Source organism: Chiloscyllium plagiosum, chromosome 29, assembly GCF_004010195.1.
Source record: "Chiloscyllium plagiosum isolate BGI_BamShark_2017 chromosome 29, ASM401019v2, whole genome shotgun sequence".
Lineage (NCBI taxonomy): Eukaryota > Metazoa > Chordata > Chondrichthyes > Orectolobiformes > Hemiscylliidae > Chiloscyllium > Chiloscyllium plagiosum.
Window position 1 is genome coordinate 37002460 of NC_057738.1, and position 26761 is coordinate 37029220.

General features: G+C 39.8%; 1 protein-coding gene across 21 annotated transcripts in view; it reads left to right on the forward strand.

Moving 5' to 3' along the window:
- ulk4 (unc-51 like kinase 4) overlaps window positions 1–26761 on the forward strand; it is a 497483-nt gene that overhangs the window by 319651 nt on the left and 151071 nt on the right. For all 21 annotated transcript variants that reach the window (XR_006315934.1, XR_006315935.1, XM_043719550.1 and 18 more), the window contains one exon: window positions 18812–18917. Coding sequence is in view for 19 of the 21 variants with exons in the window: in XM_043719550.1 (XP_043575485.1) it covers window positions 18812–18917 (106 nt within the window). In the remaining 2 variants the exon portion in view is untranslated. The remainder of the gene's footprint in view (window positions 1–18811; window positions 18918–26761) is intronic.

Below are 26761 nucleotides of genomic sequence, written 5' to 3' on the forward strand. Positions count from 1 at the left end.
CATCCCTGCAGTAGTGGTTTTCATCTTCTTCTGCAAGGACCTCTCCCACCATCCTCCCCCATCTCCCACCATCGGGCTGAGGAGTTGAATGTTGGACACTCCGCCACTTGTCTGGGCCCTTGCTTCTCCATTGTAGGTTGTCTTTTCGAGTTGGTGATAGAAAGGGATTGGGTGAGCAGAGTGGTGGAATAACTATTAGTGCTGGTGCAAGTGGTCAAAAGATGGTGAGGTGTATCAATGAGCAAAGAGCCAGTACAGAGGCATGAAGGGATAACTTGTTGGAGGTTGGAGGAGAATAAGAGCAACTGAGGGAAGATGTTGCAGGCAATAACAAGGGTAGTCAAGCATGGACTTTGGTGAGAGATGGATATGGTAGTGGAAATGAGTGAATGTGAGTTATGTGTAAAGAGTATGACACCTACCCTAGTAGAGGGAAGAAGGTCATTGATCTTACTACAGCACTGCTGGCCATTCCTCCCGACCATGGAGATGACGCTGCGCAGGTGGTGACCTCAGACCAAGCTGCCAGGTTCCAGTGGCATGGCCTCCTCTGCGCATCCCCTGGGAAGAAGACTTCTTTACGTTGCACCATCTCCTTGACCTTCTGTCAGAAAATTGTAGTGCCATTTTCTCTTTTTGACATGTTCAGCTTCTAACTGTGATTGGATATCTAGTGAATGGTGAGTTGTTCTGAGAACGATGTATTGTAAAAGGGGCTCAAATTGGCATGAGAGACTTCATAGGGTTGGGATAAGAGTAAATGAGGTGTATTTGGTAAGATAAGATAGAAATCTTGCATGTCTTCATGGTACAAATGCCTCCAAAAAACTTGACATAACTTGCACTTATCCAAATAAAAAGATTCAGCCCTATGATCTTACATGAATCTGTTCATTAGTGTGCAAGGCATAGCAGTAGGAATGGTGAGATACTTATCAGGTATTGACTAGAGGAAAATACATAGATCAGCACAGCCATTCCTAGTACAAAGTACAAATCCTTAGGGAAACTGGTAATATCAGCAGAATAGCCAGTACTGAGGAATATCATGGTAAAATGATCCTGCCCTCATTCCACGTTGCCTTTAAGAGGCAATCTCTGGATAGTGATTAGGAATTAGTGATAGTGATTAGTGATTTTGACTGATTAATCTTCTCCCCAATTTAGGCTTGCAGTTGCCAGATTTAATCCAATGGTGTAACTGGCCAGACAGCTGGAAAAGCTGATTCCATAAATCCTACCTTGCTGAGATTAACTGTTTTATGACTAACCAAGGGTTGGCTCTGTAACTTTGTTGATATGTATGGCTCAGTGCCACAGTAGTGCATGTGGTCATGAGGCAGCCAAGATCGTAAGTGAATGTGGGTGATTGCTGGTATTCTTTGGTGGATAAATAAACAATTGTGAGCATACACAGTAGTTTTATAATGAAGACATGAGATTGAACTGTAATGCTTTATCTGTATGCTTTGAAGCTTTCTTTACCATTGTTGATCAAAGTGATTGTTGATATGGGAACAACACAAGATATGGGGGTGAGGAGACTTCCAGACTATATCAGGATGTTCACCTAGTATTCAGTAAGACCCATATGTCAAATTCTGTGTTGTTTCTGTCAATGGATAAATATTCTGGATGTATGATAGGGTGTGTATGAGCCTAATATAGCATTAAAATCAATACAATAATGCTAATGGCCACCTGCTACTATACCAATCACTGTTGTAGACTAAATGCTTAATCAGAGTCAAAAATGGGGCACCGGAAAAGCCAGTCAGGCAGTATCCAAGGAGCAGGAGAGTCGATGTTTTGAGCATGAGCTCTTCATCAGGAATGTGTGCAAGCCAATACCATGGTTTTCTATTTCCTGATCAGAAAATCATGAGCAATATGCGCTCAAATTTGAGAAACGCCAGCAGTGCGAACTTAATAAATTATGCCTAAGTTACTGCTGCCTCTTGTAGCGAAAACTGCTAGGAGATCTGCTACTGTGGTATCCCACACTTGTCTATGTTGCATCCTCATACATCTACTGAAACTCATCCATAACCGTTCTGTGATGTTCCTCATCCAACTACGCCTAGGTCCACCACCCTTTCTGCTGCCCACCACTTTACCCTCTTGAAGAAATCTTCATAGCTTTTTGGCTTTGATCAAACGGTCAAAATACTGACATTTTTCCCTTCAGTTTCAAAAACCTCTATTTGTCTTATTGTGTTTATATTGAATTTTTCATTATGTCTTAGCATTCACATTTCAGACGACTCTATTTTCTTTCTATCAAAGGCAACTATTTTAATAACATTGAGGCATATTGTAAGTGTTGACATATTTTGGAATGCCAGAGTACATTGATGACCTTTAGCCTTTAAATTATTAAATCATTCAGGATTTAACAAATTTTATAAATAGTGAAGAAAGTAATTGCACAGATGTGCACCAGTGTTCTTCAAAATTGTTTGGTGTCTGAATTGACAGTTCAAGGACTCTACTACCCAAATAGTCCACTTATTTTCTTCAGTGCTGGAAGCAGCAGTCTCCAAAGGCTCCAAAGCCACCAGTAAAAAGTGCTTCCCAAAGCTCAGGTGAAAGAAATGCTCAGTGACCTTGACAGATTGCTGGCCTAACTTTCTGTTGTCTGACCAATCTGAACTTTTCAGTAGAACCATGCAAGCTCTCAACAGCTGGAAATTAGCATTCCGCATGCTGTAAGCAACTGTACTAGTGGATCGGGCACATCCCACACCAATTCCAAACTATCTTTATAAGACCACTTGAAATGGAAATGGTTTTATGACAAAAACTTTGCAAAAGTCTAAGTGGCTATCAAACATTGCTAACCTGACAACCATCGAGGCATCTGCTCACATTCAGTAAGTAATTTGGACACACTGAGTTAGAATTAAAATACATTTTGCCTGATTTCTGGGCCTATAAAGAACATAAAGATGTGGCCATTGTTGGCTATCCATCATTTATTGTCCTGAAGAGGAGGTTGGGAAACAGTTTCTTGAACCCTGATCATTCTTGGGGTGTAGGAATATCCATGATGCTATTAGGAAGGGAATTCCAGGATATTGACCTAGCAACAGTGAAGGAATGGCGATAATTTCTAGTCAGGATAGTGTATGGCATGGAGGGGAACCATGCATCTGCTGCCCTTGTCCTTCTAAGTGATTGTGATCACAGGTTTGAAAGGTGTTATCAGAGGAGCATGAGTGAGTTATTGCACTGCATATTGTAAATGGTACACTCAGAAACTGCTGTGCTTGGCTGAAGGGAGTGAATGTTGAACATGGAGAATTGGATTCCAGTCAAGAAAGCTGCTTTGTCTTGGATGGTGTTGAACATCTTAAGTGTCCTTGGATCTGCACCCAACCAGGTAAGTGGAGAGGTTTCGATCACAATCCTATAGATTATGGACAGGCTTTGGACATACAGGAGGTGAATTATTGACTGCAGAATTCCTACCCTCTGACTTGCTCTTTAAGCTACTTAATTTATATAGCTGTTCAGTTTCTGGTCAATGGCAACTCAAAGATGTTGATATTGGAGGATGTCAGTGATGATAATTATATGGATTCCCTCCTTTTGGCAATAGTCATTGTTTGGCACTTGTGCCGCAAATATTTCTAATCACTTATTAACCCAAGCTTAAATGTTGTCTAAGTCCTACTGCATATGGTAATATACTTTCTCAGTATCTGAGACATAGTGAATGGTGCTGAACATTATGTAAATTTCAGTGATCATCCCCCCTTCTGACCTCCCAATGGAGGCCTAGGACAACGTCACCTGTGTAACCAGCCACACCCCACCCCAACAAGAGTCCTGATAACCTGCTCTCTCTGAGTGCCGAACTCATGGCCTCATCCCACCATGAATACTGATACCAGCTATCAAACCAACAGCTGCAGCATGAAATATAAAATTCTGGTTTTAATAGTTTGGATGATTTGCGCCCTATTCCAGGATTCAGTACTGTACCCTGTAAGGCAACTAGAACTGATCTACAGACCATACATTTGATAGTCCTTGTGCAGGCAAAGCAAGAACCATACCACAAGTAACAGGTGTCTGTCAAGATGAAATTCAGTTATTAAAAACAGGTTAATTATTGCATTTACATGGAAATCGAATTTTAAAATTGCTAAACAAAGGGCTGTCTTGAATAAAGATGCCTTAAAGATTCAAACCTTTGTGATAAAGTGTCTTTTGTAAAATAGATAACCCATATTATCACTTTTGTTTTGCTGTCACCTCCACCTCCCCCCCAAACTTGTGCTTGGAAATTAGTCACCACAAAAGCAATCGTAGCATATTTTATATTTGACTCAGTGAAATGTTTATTCATTTCTACACTCAATCATAATGGCTGAGCAAGAGAATCATACTGCCAGTGACAAAAAAAATTAAGTAAGTATTACATTGCTGCTGATTTTTTTCGCAACCTTTTCTGTTGCAGGTATTGACTTAGGATTAAGTTTTCACATTCCAAGTGTTGAACTGTACCTAATCGGCATTTGTTATGTCTGATTCCAGACAGATATTTGAGATTATTTGACTGCAGAGACATGACCTGCAAATCAGAATCTAACCTCATGTGATATGCATACAGTAATACCATCTGAGATTACTAAACTGGAATGTTAAACCTGGTTAACCTTATCCTCTACAAGATCTGAGCAATGTGACACTCCCACCTACTGCTGTGCAGGATTTTACACAATGAGTTGATGATTCCAACAAACCAGATAGGTGAAAGGTTCCATCAGTGAACTGTGCTGTATTAACTGATTCCAACTGGGTTTACCAGTCCAAGTGCTGCATTTACTTCAGTCAACCTGGATTATTGAGCTCCTAAAATCTGCTTGGTTCTCATGATTGATCATAGCATTATAGACAGCAGGAGTCTCATCAGCTAGCAGGGGCCTGGCAAGAAACCCAAGCTGACACTTTTTAAGGGAAGTCCCACTGAATGTAATGCCAATTGGGTGCCAGTGAGCCTTTGCCTGGAATTAAGATCCTGGGAATGGAAGTCCTGTCCAAACAGGTAGGTACCTGAAGGACATTCAAGATCACAGATGACCAATGAGACCATAAATCATAAGACATGGGATCAGGAGTTAGGTCATTCAGCCCTTCAGATCTGCTCCACTATTCAATCATCACTGATACGTTTCTCAACCTCATTCTCCCACTTTCTCCCTTTGACAATCAAGAGCCTGTCTATCTCAGTCTTAAATGCACTCAATGTCCTGGCTCCACAGCCTTCTGTGGCAATGAATTCCATTGCCACAGTAAGCTATCTCTATAATAGTTCTGAGAAAGGGTCACTCGACCGAAAATGCTAATTCTGATTTCTCTCCACAGATGCTGCCAGACCTACTGAGCTTTTCCAGCAATCTCTATTTTTGTTTCTGAGTAAGCTATCTTGTTGAGGTGCCAGTGGTCATTTTGAGGAGTGTGCCTTTGGTTCTGCAATGAGGAATCACAGGCATAGGGAGCATAAAGTTCAGAACTAACGGCTGTGTGGTAGTGTGCTTTCAATGAATATGTCCCTTTCCTATATCCAGTCCCTGAATCAGACATTGAATCCCTTTAATGGAGGGACCCCCAAGGTGCCACAATGCTCATAACAGGTTGAAGTTGACTTGTTGGGCATGCCACATTATAACAAGACTGCTTTTATCTGGGTTGATCCTAGTGGTGGGATGAGGTCCTTAAAGTTTGCATAATTGGCTACCCAAGGACCTCAGTTGGTGGCTGGCTGGAAAGATTGAGCGTGAGCATTCCTGCCTTGGGCACAATACAACAGAAGGCGAGAGGGTGGTGGGGTTTGGGTAATAATATCCTGCCAAAATGAATATGCTGCTTGCCACTGAGGTCATCATATCCAGGAGTACAGGATTTCAGGCTATTTGCTTCATTATCTCCCCTCCTCCCTTTGTTTAATAAAAATCTATCAATTTGTTTTAAAATGAACATTTGATCTGGAATTAATAAGAGAGTTCAAAACTCCTGTGCTGTGTTAATACAGCACAGTGTGGAAATGTTCCTAATTTTGTTCCCATAAAGTCTGGCCTTCATTTTTATATTATAGCCCTGAGTTCTAAACTCCCCAAGCAGTAGAAATAATTTCTGTCAATCTATCTTAGCTGTCGCACTTAATATCATGAAAATTTTGAAGAGTACCTTATCCAAAGATTTCATATTACTAATTAAATGATGTTCAGAAGTGGACACAATACTTCAATTATCCAAATACCTCAATACTCCAAACTATTCTTTTTTCATGAAGTTTTTGCAATCTCCTCACTTTCGTACACTATGCCATTTGCTCTCAAATAGTCCATTTATGCAAACTTCTAAAACTCATACACACCATTAGATGTGATTCTGCTTTTGAAAATCATGTATTAAATAACCGAACTCTGCTCAGAATTACAACAGAAACCAATTTAAGATAAACTAGGTGTGTTTATGCATGCTAGAAGCTACACATATAAATATGTGGAGCCCTGCTTTATGCAAGTGCCTAAGTCCATTATATCCCATGGCAATACCCTGACCAATCAAAATCTACCTGTCTGATTTGAAAATGAAGATTGACAATTAGCTGTTAATGTTGAAACTCCAGGTCAATGATAGCCTATTTCTCATGCTGTATAAAACAGTATCTCTTCTTTTAATTATGCTTCTTGCATCCAAGTTCTCAAGTCTTCAATTTTTAGTTTCTTTTAACATTTTTTAATAATAGTCACTTGATGTACAAGTGAGTGAGTGACTCCTTGGAATTGTACCCAGCAAAATATTAGTGCTTTTGGATGGGAGTAGAGAAAACTGGTAAAGAAAAACACAATTTTAAAGGGAATTCACATAATTCAAACAGTATACAATTAGATTACTTACTTACAGTGTGGAAACAGGCCCTTCGGCCCAACAAGTCCACACCGCCCCGCCGAAGCACAACCCACCCATACCCCTACATTTACCCCTTACCTAACACTACGGGCAATTTAGCATGGCCAATTTACCTGACCTGCACATCTTTGGACTGTGGGAGGAAACCGGAGCACCCGGAGGAAACCCACGCAGACACGGGGAGAACGTGCAAACTCCACACAGTCAGTCCCCTGAGGCGGGACTTGAACCCGAGTCTCTGGCGCTGTGAGGCAGCAGTGCTAACCACTATGCCACCATGCCGCCCACAATGTTATAATAAAATGCAATGTATATCAGTCAACAAAATGAGATGCTACAACACAAGCTTGAGTTACGTATTGCAGTATCACTAAGTCATACAGCAAGAACATTTATTTGAAATCTTAATTTGTACAAAGATGAGGAATAGGCAAAAAAATTGAGTATAGACAGAAGATTGAATAAGGAGCAAATTCAAGAGACCATATGATCCGCTTCTGCTCCTAATTCTTACGTTCATAACTATAATTTATTAATAACTTATTATTTATATGTTCCAAGCAATAATTATTTGAGGCCTTGTTTTGAGGCATTAATGGTTTAGAGTTCAGATGAGACAAATCAACTGCTTGAGCTTTGTTTCTCTTATTTTCAGCTATTATTTGAAACAGTAGTTTTCACATATTTCTCTGCAAATACTTATCCAATCTCCAGAATGCTATGTCCTTATCACAAAGAATATGTCTACTATCCAAAGGAAGGAGTGCTGTTATTCCAAAAATACCTGTTATATTAGAACACAACAACGTAAATAATGTAACAGTAAATCAACAGATGCATAGAAATAAAGAAGATAGAGCATTAGGCACACTTGCTTGTGACACATATGGTGTACCAGACCCAGAAGCAATCCACAGATGACTTTGTGAATCACATTGGATCTCAGATTGAAAATTTATGTTCTAATTCCCTCAGTGTGATACTACCTAACAGCATTCTCTTAGCCACCTGCTTCCCTATATAAAATAGACAATTTTTCACAAACTATTGCCTTCTGAACTTGACCTAACATACTTCTAAGTGTTCCTGAGACTATGCTGCAAGAATATACAGTGCAAATTGCTTTAGCAAAAGGAAAACCCACGGGAAACACTGATTGTCTTTTGAAAAGTAATGTAACAGATCATCTTCTACATGTGAGAGCACAATACTCAGTTAGTGCCTGTTCAAAACCATTTTATTCACTGTATTTGTTGCCAGAACAATACAAAAGGTTAAATAGTGCAAACATAGGTTCAGGCAAAAGCAATCTTTTTCCATTTATCTTCACCTGTCAACCGCGCCTAGGGAAACGTTATTTGATCACTGTGCTCTTTAAAGAAATATTGTTTAAACTTGATTTGTGACTCGAGTGCAATTTTTATGCAGAGTTAAGTGCTTTGATTTCTTTCCTCCTGCTGTCTCTGCATGCACAAGTAAATTTATCTTCATCTCATGTTAAAGTAACAACATTTCATAGCTCTTTCATGGAGACAATATTACTTCAGTTATCCTGCAAATACTGATGATTAATATCAACCTTTGAATTGGAATACTCACTAGAATAGAGCATTTTGACAAATTTCTTTGCCTTCTAGCGTCATGCAGAAGCAGTCCTTTAGGATATAATGAATGAGGTTTGTGATCCAAAAGACTAGTTTACACTTGTTATTTTTACCAATTTATTGCAGGATTTAATGACTTTCCTATAAAAGAAAATTCATGTTAAAGAGGTGGGGAGGGGTGTTATGATATGTGCAAGGTCCAAAGTAGGACCAGCAGCGTGGTCCTTGGCAATCAGGTAGCATTGCCATAACTTAGTTGGAGTCTGTCATGAATACAATTAGATATACAAGCTGGATGGAGGGTGGCAGTGAAAGACCGCAGACAGGAGAGCTTACCTGGTACTATAGGAAGCCTAAAATATTAAAAAACCCAACTTTGAGGGCCTCCTCTGCCCTGCAATTTATTTCTTGACAATTCTGGCTTAATGGAGAAACCACGAACTCTGCTCAGGCCTCTGACTAAAATATTTGACATGAATTAACCAAGACACTTTCAGCTTAACAAAGGGGTCTGTACATTGCAAAAATGTGCAGGCTAATATTTGGACTTGTTGAAAAGCCAGCAGGATGGGAGGATTAAATCACTTCATTCTTTTTGAAGTCTCCTTATTATCCCACCTGATTTCAAGTAGGTGAAGGAGAGTTAAAGTCAAGATTAGAGTGGTGCTGGAAATGCACAGCAGGTCAGGCAGCATCCGAGGAGCAGGAAAATTGATGTTTCGGGCAGAAGCCCTTCATCAGGATTCCTGTTGCGTTTGCAAACATTGGATGGTATTTAATAGAGGTGATAGGGATCAAGTGTTATGGGGGAAAGGCAGGAAAATGCAGTTAAGGATTATCAGATCAGCCATTGAATGATGGAACAGAGTCAATGGGTTGAATGGCGTACTTCTGCTCCTACATCTTCTGGTCTCTTGAGTCTCACTGCTGGCTGGAGAGCCAGCAAAGAGTTCCACACCACCTCTATTTAGGAAGATCTGACTGAATTAAAGTAGCTAACTGGGTATAGTAGAACAACCTGCCTGCCAAGAGATGCTGGCCAATCAGAAGTCGCCAGGAAAATTGGTAAGCCCAGTTAGAGCAATGCAGAATCCAGTAAAGAGTGACCAAGAAATTGGTGAAGAAATGGAAAGGAGAACTGAATGCTCTGCAAGCCTATTAGCTGTGTGAAAAGAAGAAATTAGCCAAGGTGAGGAGAATTGAGAATGAAGAATATGTAGAGGATCTAAACAATTTTTTAAAATATAAATAAAACAAATTACCATGGATGCTGGAAATCTGAAATCAAAACATAAATTGCTAGAGAAACTCAGTTTGTCTGTCAGCATCTGTGGGAGCAAAACATAGTTAAGGTTTTGAGTCTGGTGATTCTTCATCAACAACCTCTTCAGTCACACGAAGACCCATGGCAGAAACTCATGACCCCGAGTTAATGTTATCCTTGAATCAAGGGACAGTCAACAGTATTGGACTATTCTTACAGCTCTCCAAAAACTTGCCATTATATAGTATGCTTCACAGGATGTGTCAAATTTTGCAACCAATGAAGTCCTTTTGAAATGTAATCACTGTTGTAATGTATAAAATATGATTGATATTTGGCACATAGCAAGCTCCCACAACCAGCAACTACCAGATAATCTGTTTGACTTTGATTGAGGAATAAATATTGGCAAGGACATCAAAGATAATTCCCTTGCTGCTCTTCGAAATGGTTGACATCCCTTCAACTGTGCAAGACAATGGTAACACAGCCTTAAAGGTGACATAAGACCATCTTCTGAACTTTGAAATAGTGTCAGTCCTTTCACGTCCACCTGAGAAGGTAGACAAAGCATTGCTTTAGCATCTGTTTCAAAAGTCAGCACACTCTCAGTACTGCACTAGAGTGTCAGCCTTGATTTTCATATTTATGTCCCTGAATGGATTCTTGAACTTGGAACTTCTTAAACTGACTCAAAGTAAGAGTGCTGCCAACAGAACCACTGAAACCACGCTCTGCTGCTTGTAACTTATATGCACAAAGTTTTATTCAACTTTCACCTCTGTGGCTTCTAGTACAACAGCACCCTGAGTTTAAAAATTTCCATCCTTGTTTTCAAATCATTCCATGATCACATCTCCTCCCAGTTTCGATAATCTCCTTCAGTTCTAGGAACCCTCTGAAATCTCTGTGCTGCTCCAACTTTGACCTCTTGCACATCTATTCTAATTGCTTCATCACACATAATCATGCTTAAGAGCTGCCAAAGCCCAAAAGTCTGGTATTCCTTCTCTAACTCTCTGTCCAAGCTTCTAACCATCTGCTTTAATATTTCTTTGTGTGGCTCAGTGTCAAAGTTTGTTTGATAACACATCTGTGGATAGTCTTGTGACATTTTAGTACATTAAAGACATGTATATATTAAAGTACATTAAAGACATGTACATTAAAGACATATATAAATACAAAATACTATTGTTCTAAGATTTGCCTTTGAAATGCTTCAATTTACTGGTACATCCTTCCACTGCACTGTCACCCTATGTCGTAGTCTGATGAGTAGAAATGGGAACAGATTTGAAATGGAATTTCAAGTTAGATGTTAAAAATGAACTAACTACTGTTAAGTCAGAGGGTGGTTTTTAGCGTTGTTGCAACTGCTTAGGCTCTGATCATCATCCCTGATTTTTCAAGACTATCAGGAAAAATACATCAATACATGCAATGACCATTATAAAAATAAGTACATTTATAAGGAAAGTACAGTTGACATCAGTCATTTTGGTGTCCATAATTTAGAGGTTACAGTGGATTAAAAATGAATGTTTTTTGAAAGAAAGACCTAATTTATTAAAAATCCTGGACCAGGCAATTTGTCAAGTTGAATAATTGTTTATATTATTGGATCCTTAATATAACTAAAATGGCTGAACTAATAGAAGAATCTGTTGGGGTTCCAGTTTAAAGCAAGGATGTTAGTGAGAAATCATTTCTTCACTATTAGTATTGATTAAACCTTATTTATAAATGAAGAACAATCCAGAATTATCAAAACTTACATGTTTATAAGATCTCTATTTGTTAAAAGTTCAAAATAATGGAAATGTCAACCTATTAAATTTAGTAGGCAGCAAACATTTGAAGAAGATTTGGATTTTTGAATATAAAGATATATTAGTATACTGGAGAGGTGATAAAAGGAATTCAAACACTCATTTTCTATGTTAATATAAACAGTTCACTTTTGTCGCATCTGTCATGCTCAAAGCTAATTTGTTTAATAATTGAAGGCTGCATATTTGATGCACCTCTCTGTTTGAAAAAGAGGACAAAGGCAAATGAGAAGGAGATTGTCACCTGTTTGATTATGGCAGTGTTCACACCTCGTTCTTATCCAACAATGGGGGCAGATGTTTTTGTGCGCTTTTCATTTACATTAATTTCAATCAATCACTTGTAAGGAACTATTACTTGCACATTATGGTAGATGCAGCTAAGAGATGTGTATGGAAACAACAAGTGGCAAATGATTGAAGAATGTATATAAACTATATAAACTGAAGTAATATATATATATATAAGTTTTTGCCTCAGCTGTTGAAGTTATCATATTATCACTTGTTTCATAAAGTGCTGACGAGATATGTCTTCTTAACTATATTCAACAAAAATGTCGAGTAATTTTCCTATCTGGTGAGACAATTGGTCCATAGCAACGACGTGAATGTTCACTTAATTCGTTCCTCCAGTTATGTACCTACCAGAGTATTCAGACTCCCAGAAGGCCATAGCCTTTATGGCTAATAACTTTTTGCCTCTACCTGTTGTGGCTGTTCATCCTACCTTATTAACCTCTCTTATTCTGAACTTTAAATCTGAAGTTTAATTTAAGTGTATTCTGAACTCTTCTGTTCTTGCAGCCTTGTGAATCAGGTTCAAAAGTTCCAAAAAGGTATATAACTTTGGATATTTAATTAATCTTTCTTTTTCCTTATATTCATTTCACTTTGGTATTTATAATATTTCACTGACTAAATTAATCTCTGTAAATGATTCTGCCATTTTGGGAATTGTTTGTGTCTTTGAATCAACAGAATCAATTTTGAAGGCATCATCATTTTCATTTTGATTCAATGTAGAGACATAGAGATGTATAGCACGGAAACAGATCCTTCGGTCCAACTCGTCCACGCCGACCAGATATCCCAACCCAATCTAGTCCCACCTGATAGCACCCGGCCCATATCCCTCCAAACCCTTCCTATTCATATACCCATCCAGATGCCTTTTAAATGTTGTAATTGTACTATTCTCTACCACTTCCCCTGGTAGCCCATTCCATACACACACACCACCCTGTGCATGAAAAAGTTGCCTGTTAGGTCTGTTTTATACCTTTTCCCTCTCACCCTAAACCTATGCCCTTTAGTTCTGGACTCCCCCACTCCAGGGAAAAGACCTTGTCTATTTACCCTATCCATATCCCTCATGATTTTATAAACCTCTGTGAAGTCACCCCTCAGCCTCCAACACTCTAGGGAAAACAGCCCCAGCCTATTCAACCTCTCCCTATAGCTCAAATCATCCAACCCTGGCAACATCCTTGTAAGTCTTTTCTGAACCCTCTCAAGTTTCACAATATCCTTCCGATAGGATGGAGACCAGAATTGCACGCAGTATTCCAAAAAGTGACCTAACCAAGGTCCTATACAGCTCCAACATGACCTCTCAACTCCTGTAATAAATGCTCTGACCAATAAAGGAAAGTATACCAAGTGCCTTCTTCATTATCCTATCTACCTGCAGTTCTACTTTCAAGGAGCCATGAACTTGCACTCCAAGGTCTCTTTGTTCAGCAACTCGCCTTAGGACCTCACCATTAAGTGTATAAGTCCTGTTAAGATTTGCTTTCCCAAAATGCAGCACCTCGCCTTTATCTAAATTAAACTCCATCTGCCACTCCTCAGCCCATTGGCCCATCTGATCAAGGTAACCTTCTTCGCTATCCATTACACCTCCAAGTTTGGTGTCATCTGCAAACTTACTACTATATCTCTTCTGCTCACATCCAAATCATTTATATAAATGACGAAAAGTAATAGACCCACCACCGATCCTTGTGGCACTCCACTGGTCACAGGCCTCTGTCTGAAAAACAACCCTCCACCACCACCCTCTGGCTTCTTCCTTTGATGCAGTTCTGTATCCAAATGGCTGGTTCTTCCTGTATTCCGTCTCCCATGGAGAACCTTGTTGAATGCCTTACTGAAATCCATGAAATCATGTGTACCCCTCTGCCCTCATCAATCCTCTTTGTTACTTCTTCAAAAAACTCAATCAAGTTTGTGACACATGATTTCCCATGCACAAAGCCATGTTGACTATCCCTAGTCACTCCTTGCCTTTCCAAATATATTATTACACAACAGTAGTATATTGGTACTAGTAATACAGAGAAATAGACCAATGACACAAGGACATGTTTAAATCCCATCACACCACTTGGCATTTAAACTCAATTTTTAAAAAAATCTGGTGTAATAAAATCTATTACCAGTTTGCAATTTTGTAACTACAGATTGCCATAAATATCAAGCTGATTTGTTTAAGTACATTTTCAGAAGAATAGCTGCCACTCTCACCCATGAGAGTGAAGATGGCCTCACCTCAACTTTCTAGCTGCTGGGCAAGGCCACTGCCTCTGCATTAGATCCTCCGAGATGTGGTTTAACAAGCCACACGGTTGTCAAGAAGCCATCTCACTACCACTTCCTCAAGGGCAAAAAGTGTTGTCATTACAAGTTACAACCACATGGCCAACAATGAATAAAAGTGAAAACACTTCCATGGACAAAGAAGTTTTGTGAATTGATGCAATGTCAGAGTTTACAACACGCTCAAATCATCAGAACGTTTCTGAATGTATCAAACTCTTTTAAGAAAACCTTGGAAATTTTTTTTGTCTTTAAGCTCATTTCTGATTTGAGTTCAGATATTCAATCGAAATTTTTTGGATAATATGTTACCACTTAGCATGCTTTACACCAGGTTCATCCCATGCAGAGGTGTCAATTCATCTCATTGTCAGTTGCCTTCAGAGTGTCCTTAACAGGTTTTCTCTGCCCTTATTGAAATCAAGTGCCATCCTTAAGTTGTAAAACAAAAACTTCTTTCGGAAACTGATTATTTGGCATGCTGATGCAGTGTCCAGACCAGTGGAGTTGATTTCACATGATCATGACTGGAGGTGGAGAAATTGTCTTTAGCGAAGTGCCTCTACTTGACTTTGAGTATCCTGCAGAAACTATACAATATAAGACAAAGATAAGAATAGAGGATATATTACTAGGGTTAGATGAAACCATGAGAGAAGGCCTCTGTGGAATAAATAGTATCATGGATCAGTCAGGCTGACTGGCCTGTTGAAAGGTTGAACTACTTTGACAGATCAATGCTTTTTTTTTTAATTTCCTTTGTGAGCAATGCCACAGGAGAACATCTAGTTCACATTAACTCAACATTGAATAATCAGTTATATTTGTTATTCATTCGTTTACAATCAGAGTCTGAGTGCTAGAGGCAATACATTTTAATGAGCAAACTAAATCCTCACAAAACAAGTGGAAGATGGTAATTTCAACTTTAATTATCATTCACAGTACAGTGGAAGCGATGTTTCACTGAAACTGCTCATTGCACTGCTCACACGTTGGTGTCCCTGGCTTAATAACTCATTTGTGCACTTGAGATAAGTTTATTGGATGGCACAGAATAAAAGTTTGCTGTTAATTCATGTGAATTTTTCCGGAATTCTGTAACACGCTTCTTTAGATAATGAGCACAAATAAAAGGTCACTGTTGAGCTGTACGAAACTATATTTAAGGTTTGGTATTGTAAAACCATTGTCAATCATCTCATGGTGTTGCATTTGTGGAGTCATAATCAAGCATATTGTATCAAATTACATGGAACATAAAGAAGCAGGTCATTTAGCCCAACTTGTCGGTACCTGTGCTATATATTGCATGAGAAGGCAGGAGATAATTGAACCAGACAGGCAGTGATAATTAACTTCTCATTTTAAGGCTGATATATTTTGGTTTGAGGAAGCAGAGAAGTAGAGTTGATTGGAGCAGCAAAGATTTCTCTACAGTACAGCCTGAAAAGTTGTGAGAATGTTAAAACTACTACTGTTGGATGAGAACAGTTGCAGCAGCACTAAAAAAAATCTAAGTTTAGACTAAGCAATTCATCATAGCAAAAATTGATACACAAATGAGACAAATGAAAGTATGATTCTGTAGACAGAGCACATGGATGCCCTTGCAGTGCTAGTGTTGTTAGGAAAGGCTTACATTATTTCAGCAGGATATGGGAACTAGGAGAGGATATTAGAAAGGTGCGCAAAATGTTGTGAGAGACATAATATTAAAATAGAAAATAATAAATTAATACATGCAGTTGGAGTAAGGGAGAAAGTAATGAAATCTAAATCATGATTACAATGCAGGTTTGTGAATGTACAAAGTATAGTTAATAAGACTGGAGAGTTACAGGCATAGTTTGCCATGCGGGCTTTGATGTGATGATAGCGAAAATTTAGTTCAAAGGGCAGGTCTGGTTGTTAAATATTTGTGATTACAAGATGTTAAGAAAAGGTAGGCAAGAAAACAAAAGGAAAAGTTTTGTTAAGGAGAGCTTTGCAGTGCTGGAGGAAAAGAAGTTTTAGAGAGTTTGATTCAGCTAGAGCTAAGGAATAAAAAGAATTGTGATTGCATTGTTTGGTGTAATCTATAGGATCCCAACTAGTGGAAAACATGTAGAGGAACAAAACCTGCAAGGAAATCAGAGAGATCTAAACAACACAGAGTGGTTATAATTGGCAACTTCTATTAACCTGTATAGAGACTGGTAATGTAAGGGTCAGGTGTTCCTAAATTGTGTCCACCATAGGTAACTATACCTAGAGTTTTCTAAGCTGTAGTATCTCAAATTTCCTCCCTAATCCTCTCTGTCTTTCTATCTCTTTCTCTTTCTTTAACACCAACTAAAGCCTACCTCTTCAGGTAAGCTTTTAATCAGCTGTCCTAATATCTTCTTATTCAACCACATCAATTGTTGTTCATTATTATATGGGATGTGGAGGTCGTTGGCAAGACCAGCATTGTTGACCACCCCTAAGTGTCCTTGAACTGAGAGGTTTGATAGGCCATTTTAGAGTCAACTACATTACTGTTAGTTTAGAATCACATGTAGACCAGGCCAGATAATGCTTCCACAAAGCACTGGAGACATTTCCTCATGTTAGGCATACTGTATAAATGTTCTTGTTGCCAATTTTTCTTAGTGATTATTTTTCTGTCACTCACCATGATCTTTCTGAAAGTACAGACTGATTCATTTTTGCCAGGGTCTGCCAGTGCAGCTATTCTGCAATCCAGTGAGTCATTGCTATGTAAAAGTAAGCAGGATGGATCCATTCTCCACTTCTATTCTCTAAGTCTGACTATGGAAAAATTCTCCCAAATCTTGGATCTCCATTTCAGAGATATTCCCAGTAGACCACTTGAGACCAATAATTATCCATCTGGGAATTTGTAAACTCGATCTATGTCCTCTGATTTTGTAGTGAACATTAATAAGTCTTGGAGCATGCCTTTAGGCTAACACTCTCCACATTTTTTAACTTTGGCAATAAATCCATTGATCTATTGAGACAACTCCATTGCATGTCCTCAAACTACAAAGGTTTAATATTGTAATCTTAATTTTTTTTAACTCAACCCAAATAATTAGTGTATTTCTGCCCTCTTTCTTAATAATATTATGGCTTTGAATGTACAGTATTGGTATGCCTCAGAGCCAAGTGATGAATGGGGATTTTATTTGTGCTCAAATCAAAATATGCTGTTTGCGCTCACCTTGGCACTTTAGTTGATTTGCATTAAATACTGTAAATTTAGATGAGTTCAGGAAACTCATTGGTGGTGGGAGTTGGAATCTGTGTGGCAGTATAATTTACATGGAAGGAGGTAATTAAAAGGAAATGTTGGAATAAGGGATACAAAGGCTGGAAGACTTTGAAAGGATCCAGAAGCCAATTCGTGAACTTTGTCAAATTTGAAGAGAGAAGGGATGAAGAATTGATGGTCAAAAAAAATGTAATGGAAGGGTGACACACCAACCAGCCAAGTTACCAAGAGATTGAGCACACATCATTTGTTTAGTTGTTGATGAGTGTACTTGCTGCAGTATGAGCTAATGGCAAGGCAAGTTGCTGCTCTATAGCATTCCCCTCAATTGATCAGCATTGCAACTTGACACCCAGGAGTTGCAGCTAAGTTTCAGGCCGCAGCAAGCAGTTATAATCACCAGTTATAATCACTAACCCTACATGGCAGCTCTTGAAGCTTGTGTTGAGCTCTGTATTGAACAAGACCTTGTGAAGATAGTTCCGTCTATGGTCATTGTCCGGTGGGGGTTATCATTGACCAGAAACTCAACTGAATTCACCATATAAATGCAGTGGCTTACAAGAGCAGCTTAGATGCTAGGAATACGGCAGCAACTAATTCGTGTCCTGACTTCCCAAAGCCTGTGCATCATCTGCAAGATACAAGTCAGGTTGGTGATGGAATACTCTCCACTTGCCTGAATGGGTTCAGCTCCAACATCACTCAAGAGGCTTGACACCATCCAGGACAAAGCAATCTGCTTGATTGGCACCAGGCCCACACCAGCCACACTGATGCTCAGTAGCAGCATTTGTACAATCTACAAGGTGCACTGCAGAAATTCAAAGATCCTTAGACATGACCTTGCAAACTAACAACTACTTCCATCTAGAAGGACAAGGACAATGGATGCACGGGAACACCACTACCTACCAGTTCTCCTCCAAGCTATTCACCATCCTGAAATTTCCTCTCTCAGAGTATTGTGGGTCTACCTGTAGCACCTGACTGCAGCGGTTCAAGAAGGCAGCTCACAACCACCTTCTCAAGGACCACTAAGGACAGGCAACAAATGCTGACCAGCCAGCAATGTCCATATCCTGCCAGTGAATAATAATAAAAGATTGACTTCTGGACATAAAATTAGTGGCAACTTGGTCCATGGCTGTTGTTGACGACCCTTACTTATATTGCTGTAAAGTCACACTAAAGTTGTCTGCATTCCATTACTGCCAAGCCATTATTCTACAAATATTATAGTATGCTTTTTTGTTATCAGACTTTTGAGGTTTGCATTTGTATTTTTTTTGTGTTTCACGCAATCACGTGTTTATTTGATTCACAGGACCAGCAGGACAGTGTACTAGGCACTGCCAAGCAAAGTGTGGTATTACTTCTCAACAACCTAGTTGCCTATAAAGGAACCAGCATGAAAATGCTTTATGAACAAGGTATGTAGTTTGTTAAAAAAAATTACAGAATGCATGTAACTTTAACTTGAAAGTTCTTATTGAATTCCGCAAATTTAGATTTAATCGTTCTGTTTAAAATAATTATTTTTGGAAATGGATTTATTGTATTCAGGTTTGTTTCATTTTAAAGTCCAATTGTTCTGATTAATTGGGTAAATGATAAATGGATTGTGTCAACAGTAATTATTATACTTTCATGGCCCTTCACTTCTAAAGTTTTAATTGTTTCACTTGTGAATGCAATTGTCATTCGTCTTGTAATCGCTACACCCTGAGCGTTAGTCAATTAAATTTAACATTCAAAGTGGGATGTTAAAAACAATTTGTTATCCCTATTTATTAATCTATACAGATTATAGAGGATAAGTATACTAATTCCATGAATCTCTGTGTTAGTTTGAAATAAAATTTGTGCACAATTGCATTTATGCTTGTAAAGTATAGCAAGTAGTAAAATGTACTTCAATGATAAACTTAACTAAAACAACATAACTTATTCTTAACTTCAGTTTAAAATAAAAACTATGTTTTCTATTATGTGTACTGTATTGTAAAAAAAAATGACAAGCAGGACAGGAATGTGCACAAAGTGCCGAATTGAACTGTAGACCAGGATCTAAGATTAGAGCAGGGAATAACACTGAGACAAGGGTTGTTTTGAGAATGGGAAACATCTGTTGTGGACTGCTGGAGAAGGGAAAATTTTCGGAGAGGAAAATGTCAGAAGTGAACCCTGCAGGAGCTTTAGGAATGGATTTAGGTGGCATGTAAATCCACAGGCCAGTTAAACAAAAGAACAAAGAACACTACAGCACAGGAACAGGCCCTTCAACCCACCAATCCTGTGCCAGCACATGACACCTTTCTAAATTAAAAACCTTTCTTCTCTCTGCAGTACATATCCCTCCTTTCCCTGCATTGCTATTGTGTATGTTTCTATCACAAGACATGCACACAAACATATGTAAAAGGAACAAGAATAGGCCATTTGGCCCTTTAAGCCTGCTCTGCCATTCAATAAGATCTTGATTGATTGGATTTTAACCTCAACGCTGCATTCATGCATATCCCTAATAATCTTTCATCTCTTGGTAATCAAGAATCTAACCTCACTTCTAGTGAAACATTTCAGAAATGTTGCAAAATGAAGAAGTGATAGAGTAACTCTGTGTCTGTTTTCTATCCTCCATCCTGGTTAACCTGGTCCCTTGATCTAACAGGAAGCTCAACCTCCCCTTTGACCAACTTTGGAAGGTAGCAATTGAAGTGAAATGCAAAACTCTGCCAGTTGGCCGTGAGAAGGTGCTAGTGAGCCACTTTCTTTTGAAGTACTTCAACCCATGCGACAAACATTCTTGTACTTTGCTGTAGAAAAGGACGTTCCAGGATTTGACGATAGTAAATATGAACAGCCATACATGACCAAATCAGTGTCCTGTGTAACTTGTCATAGAGAGATCTTCAGTGACTCTCCACATTGCATCCTGTAGCAGGTACACTCTGCGTCTGTGGTATGTCCGTAATTAAGTGAGTGAATATTTAAGCTGATAAAAGGGATCCTGATCAAAATAAGCTGGTGTTGAGCTTCTTGAATGTTGTTGCAACTGCATCCATTCCGTTGTTCTCCTGAGTTTTGCCTTTGCCATTAGTTAACAAACTTTGGAAAGTCATGGATGTGAACCACCTAGTCTCTGGTCTGCACTATCCAGTCATGGCATTTATATTGCTGCTCCAGTTATGATTCTGATCAATGGTGAACAACCCACCAGGATGCTGAGAGTGAGAAATCTCTCCTCAGTGAATCCATCTAAAATAAGTGAAATGGTTGAGTGCTTAGACTTGCTTTCGCCTTAGAACTCCATGTGATGAAGAATAGATTAGATTACTTACAGTGTGGAAACAGGCCCTTCGGCCCAAAAAGTTCACAACGACCTGCCGAAGCGCAACCTACCCAGACCTATTCCCCTACATTTACCCCTTCACCTAACACTACGGGCAATTTAGCATGGCCAATTCACCTAACCTGCACATTTTTGGATGTGGGAAGAAACCAGAGCACTTGGAGGAAACCCACGCAGACACGGGGAGAATGTGCAAACTCCACACAGACAGTCGCCTGAGGCAGGAATTGAACCCGGGTCTCTGGCGCTGTGAGGCAGCAGTGCTCACCACTGTGCCACCGTGCCACCCAAGCAAACGTCCCAAGCAGGTTCACCATCTGGTCAGCCCAGTTACTGCTACTTCCCAGGTTGCCAAATAGAAAGTCAGGCAGCATCATGGGGAGAAAGCATGCTAATGTTTCAAGTCCAGATCAGTCTCCATCAACTCTTACTCTTTATCTCCATGGATGCCGCGAGACCAGCTGCAATCCCGAGCATTTTTTTGTTTTCAGTGCAGATTCCAGTATCTGCAATAATTTGCTCCGGCCAAATAGAAAGTATTGGTAGGCCTGAGGAAACAGGTTTCCTGAAGAAGGGCTTATGCCCGAAACGTCGATTCTCCTGTTCCCTGGATGCTGCTTGACCTGCTGCGCTTTTCCAGCAACACATTTCCAGCTCTGATCTCCAGCATCTGCAGACCTCACTTTCTCCTGAGGAAACAGCAGAAAATTTCTCCAACATAGAGGAAGAAGGCAGAAAGTTTGTATCAACATCCTCTCCATCCAGTCCACTGAAAGGCTTTCTCATGAAAAGGCCTACAATGGAGCCATCCTTTCACTGTTGGGACATAGCCACGCCTTTTAGAGTTCTCCTTATAGCGTTTTGCACCTTTGCATTGAATGGCCTTTTTGCGAGTAGCTACTTGAGTGAGAGTGCATAAGATCACCTGAGGGTTGTATGTAGCTGTTAATTTGTAAGCTGTATGTAAATACATAACTGTCAGTGAAAGTAAGTGGTAACAGGGGAGTAGTATTCATAGGATTGCTTTTCTTTCATCACTGTAAATGAAAAATGTACAATTCATTTCAAAACCTGCAAATTCTTGTAATTCTTTGAAATTCCAATGCTTGCAAACCATCCTGGAAATGTAAACATGCAGTTTTCTGCATATTTAATGTTCTTGTATAGAATAGTAAGCATTTAAAAAACAATGAAAATTGCTAGACCCTGGAATAAATCAGGAATATTGGCAAAACTGAGATAAGAAGGAATCAGTGTAATATTTTAGCATTCTAAATTATGATGACATTGTGCATTGGATATTTCTGATCTTTCTGCCATTACAGAAAAACTGTTATCCCGTTGGGTTATGTAACAGAAAAATGAAATTGTGTGAGGGAAATAGTCTCTCCAATAAATGTGAAAACATTACTTTGTAACAGTGATGTTAAATCTAGAGTTTAATCCTGGTTGCATTTATTGCCCACTTCTAATTTGCCAGGAGAAGGTGGTAGTAAATGCTGTCTTGAAGTGTTGCAATTCATATAATCTACCCACAATGCTGCTAGGAAGGGAGTTTCAGGATCTTAACCTAGTGACGCCAAAGGAATGGCAATATAATTCCAAATCAGGATGGTGTGTGACTTTGAAGAAGATTTGTAAACAAGCTTTTATTACTTCTGGACAATGCATCAGTTATGGTGCACAAATCTGACTCTGGTTCCAAAAGGTCAAACATTTCTACACTAAGCATGATGAGGAAGTTTCTGAGTTCCTCTTATCCAATACACAACTCTCAACAGCTGACATTGGCGAAAAACTTGGGAGAATCACATGAAATTGATAAAAAAAATGGAATTGCCAATATCGAGAGCAGAAAGTCCCATTTTCATCCATGTTGAATGGCAAGACAAGATTATTGCTCATGAGCAGCAGGAGCTTTTTTACATGCAATAGCATCCCCATTATAATGTCATGTTGTCTCACGAATATGCAATTTCCTATCATCCCGCCCATCACATAGAAAGTAAATGGCAACAATTCCCTACATGCATGCCAGAGGACTAACCTGGTATTCCAGCTCAATGCATTCTCCTTCAGTCCTCTATTTGGAACACCAGGTGGCAATTTCTCAGGGCCCACTGCACGAGCCTGACAACACAGTTCACCTTAACCTCAAAGTTCCGTTGGCAACGCTGGGGGTCAATTTCTCTCGTCTTCACATGTCTGGGCAAATTGACTAGGAACCATGCATGGCAGACTGCCAGCACTTGACTCAGGTGCACGGCTGGGTCTTAAAGACGGAGTCAGTACCAGGAGTGGAAAATAATATGACTGAGGCACCATAGAGGCATTGATGTATAGTAATGTAACTTACAGTTGGGGAGATAGCTTGAGAAAACACAGTAAGAGAGAAATCCTCCATGAAACTCATCAAACTTGACACAAACAATTTTTGGTAAAATTCAGCACAAGGACTTCAAATGCTATATCTGTTTTTTAACTTTTAAATGCAGCACATCCATTAATGTCAGAAGGTTGGATCAGTAATTCAGTTGCTAGCATTCTCCGAAAGTTCTGGGTTCAATTCCCACTCTGGAGACTCTGCAAATAATAGAGGCTAAAAGGTCAATGTAGTACTAAGGGACCACCGCATTGCTGGGAGTGGGGGGTGGGGCAGCTTCAGGTAAGACATTAAATCTAGGGCCCCAACTACCCTGACAAGTGTATGCAAAAGACTCCATGACACTAATTCAAAGAACAGGAGAGTTCTCCCTAATGTCTTGATGCATACTTAAACCACAACCAGTCTCATCATAGCAAAGAATCTGGTCAATATCACATTGGTGTTTGCTTGACCTTCCTGTGAACAATTTGTTTGGTGTGTTTGCTACTTATAAGAGTGATTAGACTTCAATAGTGCTTCTTTTGACTGTAAAGCACTTAAGGGCATCTCAAAATAGTGAAAGCTGCACACCATTTTAATGGCATGTTTAACACTACACCTCTTAGCTAGTGGGAGACTTTAATTTGAATCCTGGGGTAGCTTGTACCCTCACAACTGCAATGGCAGATTTGGAGATGAGGTTGCAATTGGATAGGGCAGGAATTCTACCCTTATCACCTCTCCATTAAGCTTTGGGTGGAAAGGCTTCCATGTGACTTGCCTAATCAGACATCAATTGAGGCCCTTAAATGGATAATTGATGCACACTTAAGGGTGGGGGAACTCAGTGGAGGGGTGGGGAACAAATAAATCCTGTTGGGTTTACTTCAGCCTTCTTTTTGGGGATGGGATGGGTGTTACCTTGTTTAAAGACACGGTGCTCGATTGAGGGACATAGAATTAGAAAGGAGAGTTCTGCTCAGAGTCACCCCCCCCCCCCCCCAACTCCCAAACTCTGTCCTCAATCCCGGTGTTTCACCCCTCCCCATACTCTCACCTGTGACCCTCTCGCCATGACCCAGTCTTGCCCTAATCCTTTTCTAGGGCAGCGATGATAAATTCTGGTGAAGGCCCAACCATATTACCATCAACGGCCACCACTCTCACTGCTCACCAGAGAGCAGTGATGTAAATTTGCTCGCTGAGCAGGAAGATTAGTTTTCAGACATTTCGTCACCACACTAGGTAACATACTAGGTAAAGAACCGGTGTTATGACATGCTATCTATGTATGTAGGTTTCCTTGCGTTGGCGGTATTATTTCTTGTGGTGGTGTCACTTCCTCTTCTTTTTTTCAGCGAGTGGTAAATGGGTTCCAATTCGATGTGTTTGTTGATAGAGTTCCGATTGGAATGCCATGCTTCTAGGAATTCTCGTGCATATCTCTGTTTGGCTTGTCCTAGGATGGATGTGCTGTCCCAGTTGAAGTAATGTCCTTCCTCATCTGTATGTGAGGATACTAGTGATAGAGGGGCATGTATTTTTGTGGCTAGGTGATGTTCATATACCCTGGTGGCTAGTTTTCTGCCTGTTTGTCTGATGTAGTGTTTATTACAGTTCTTGCGAGGTATTTTGTAATTGACGTTCTTTTTGCTTGTTGTCTGTATAGGACCTTTTAAGTTCATTAGCTGCTGTTTTAGTTTGTTGGTGGATTTGTGGGCTACCATGATGCCAAGGGGTCTGAGTAGTCAGGCAGTCATTTCTGAGATGTCTTTGTTATAGGGGAGAGTGGCTAGGATTTCTGGATGTATTTTGTCTGCTTGTTTAGGTTTTTTGCTGAGACATCAGTGGACTGTGTTCATTGGGTTGAGAGTGTGGTGCTGGAAAAGCACAGCAGGTCAAACAACATTCGAGGAGCAGGAGAATCAATGTTTCGGGTCATCATCCTGATGAAGGGTTTTTGCCTGAAACATCAATTCTCCTGCTTCTCGGATGGTCCCTGACCTGCTGTGCTTTTCCAGCACCACACTCTTAACTCTAATCTCCAGCATCTGCAGTCCTCACTTTTGCCTATGTTCATTGGGTATACGCTGTATAGGTGATTTTCCTCTGCTCTTCGTAGTTCCTCTGTGCTGCAATGTGTGGTGGCTCATTGAAATAATGCTCTAATGCAGCTTTGTTTGTGCGTGTTGGAATGATTGCCTCTGTAGTTCAGTACTTAGTCCGTATGTGTTGTTTTTCTGTAGACGCTGGTTTGAAGTTCCCCATTGGCTGTTTGCTCTACTGTGACATCTAGGAATGGCAGTTTGTTGTTGTTTACCTCCTCTTTTGTGAATTAATGCCAAATACTGAACTACAGAAGCAATCATCCCAACATCCATAAACGAAGCTGCATTAGAACAGTATTTCAATGAGCAACCACACACTGCAGCACAGAGGAACTATGCAGAACGGAGGAAAATCACCTATTCAGCATATTCAAAAAGAATGGGTACCAAAAGAACACAGTCCGCTGATTTCTCAGTAACAAAACCAAACAAGCAGACAAAACGCGTCCAGAAACCCTAGCCACTCTCCCTTACATCAAAGACATCTCAGAAATGACTGCCAGACTACTCAGACCACTTGGCATCATGGTAGCCCACAAACCCACCAACACACTAAAACAGCAGCTAATGAACTTGAAAGACACTATACAGGCAACAAGCAAAGCTAATGTCGTTTACAAAATACCTAGCAAGAACTGTAACAAACACTACATCGGACAAACAGGCAGAAAATAGCCACAAAAAGACACAACCTACTTATCATTAGTATCATTAGTATCCATACATACAGATGAGGAAAGACACCACTTTGACTGAGACAACACATCCATCCGAGGACAAGCTAAACTGAGACACACACAAGAATTCCTAGAAGCATGACATTCCAACCAGAATTCTATCAACAAACACATCTTCGACCCCATTTACCACCAACCCAAGGAAACCTAGACACATAAATAGAAAGCGGATCATAACACCAGTGCTTCACTGGAGGCTCACTGATGATGCTACCTAGTATGGTTACAAAATGTCTGAAAATGAACCTTCCAGCCTAGTGAGCAAACTTATATACAGAACCTCAACCTGAGCTACAAATCTTCTCAAAACTTGCTAACTAGAGAGCATCTTTGTGATGGTATTTCTATAGATGGGGGGCACAGCAATAAATGCCCCCTATTCAGTCAGAAGCCTTAGCGGCACACTTCCTACTGCTTATTAGGGACAGTTTTCTTGGAACTACTGGAGATCAGGTAGGAGGGAGGCGGCTTGGTGTCACCAGTTTTATAGTGGGCATCGGGCCACCTTCATTAAATTCCAGTGCACCACCTCAATGTTGGTCATACTGTTACTTTTCCTACAGTACAGATTTTGTAGACTTGGTGTTGTGCTATCTTCGAAGAACGGGGAGATACAAGTTCCTCTTTTAGGCAAGTGTCCTAGAGGGTAGAGTAGCATTTATTGTCATTAATGTCCTGCTTTTTGATTCTCTTCCTTCGCCTGAGGCATGGT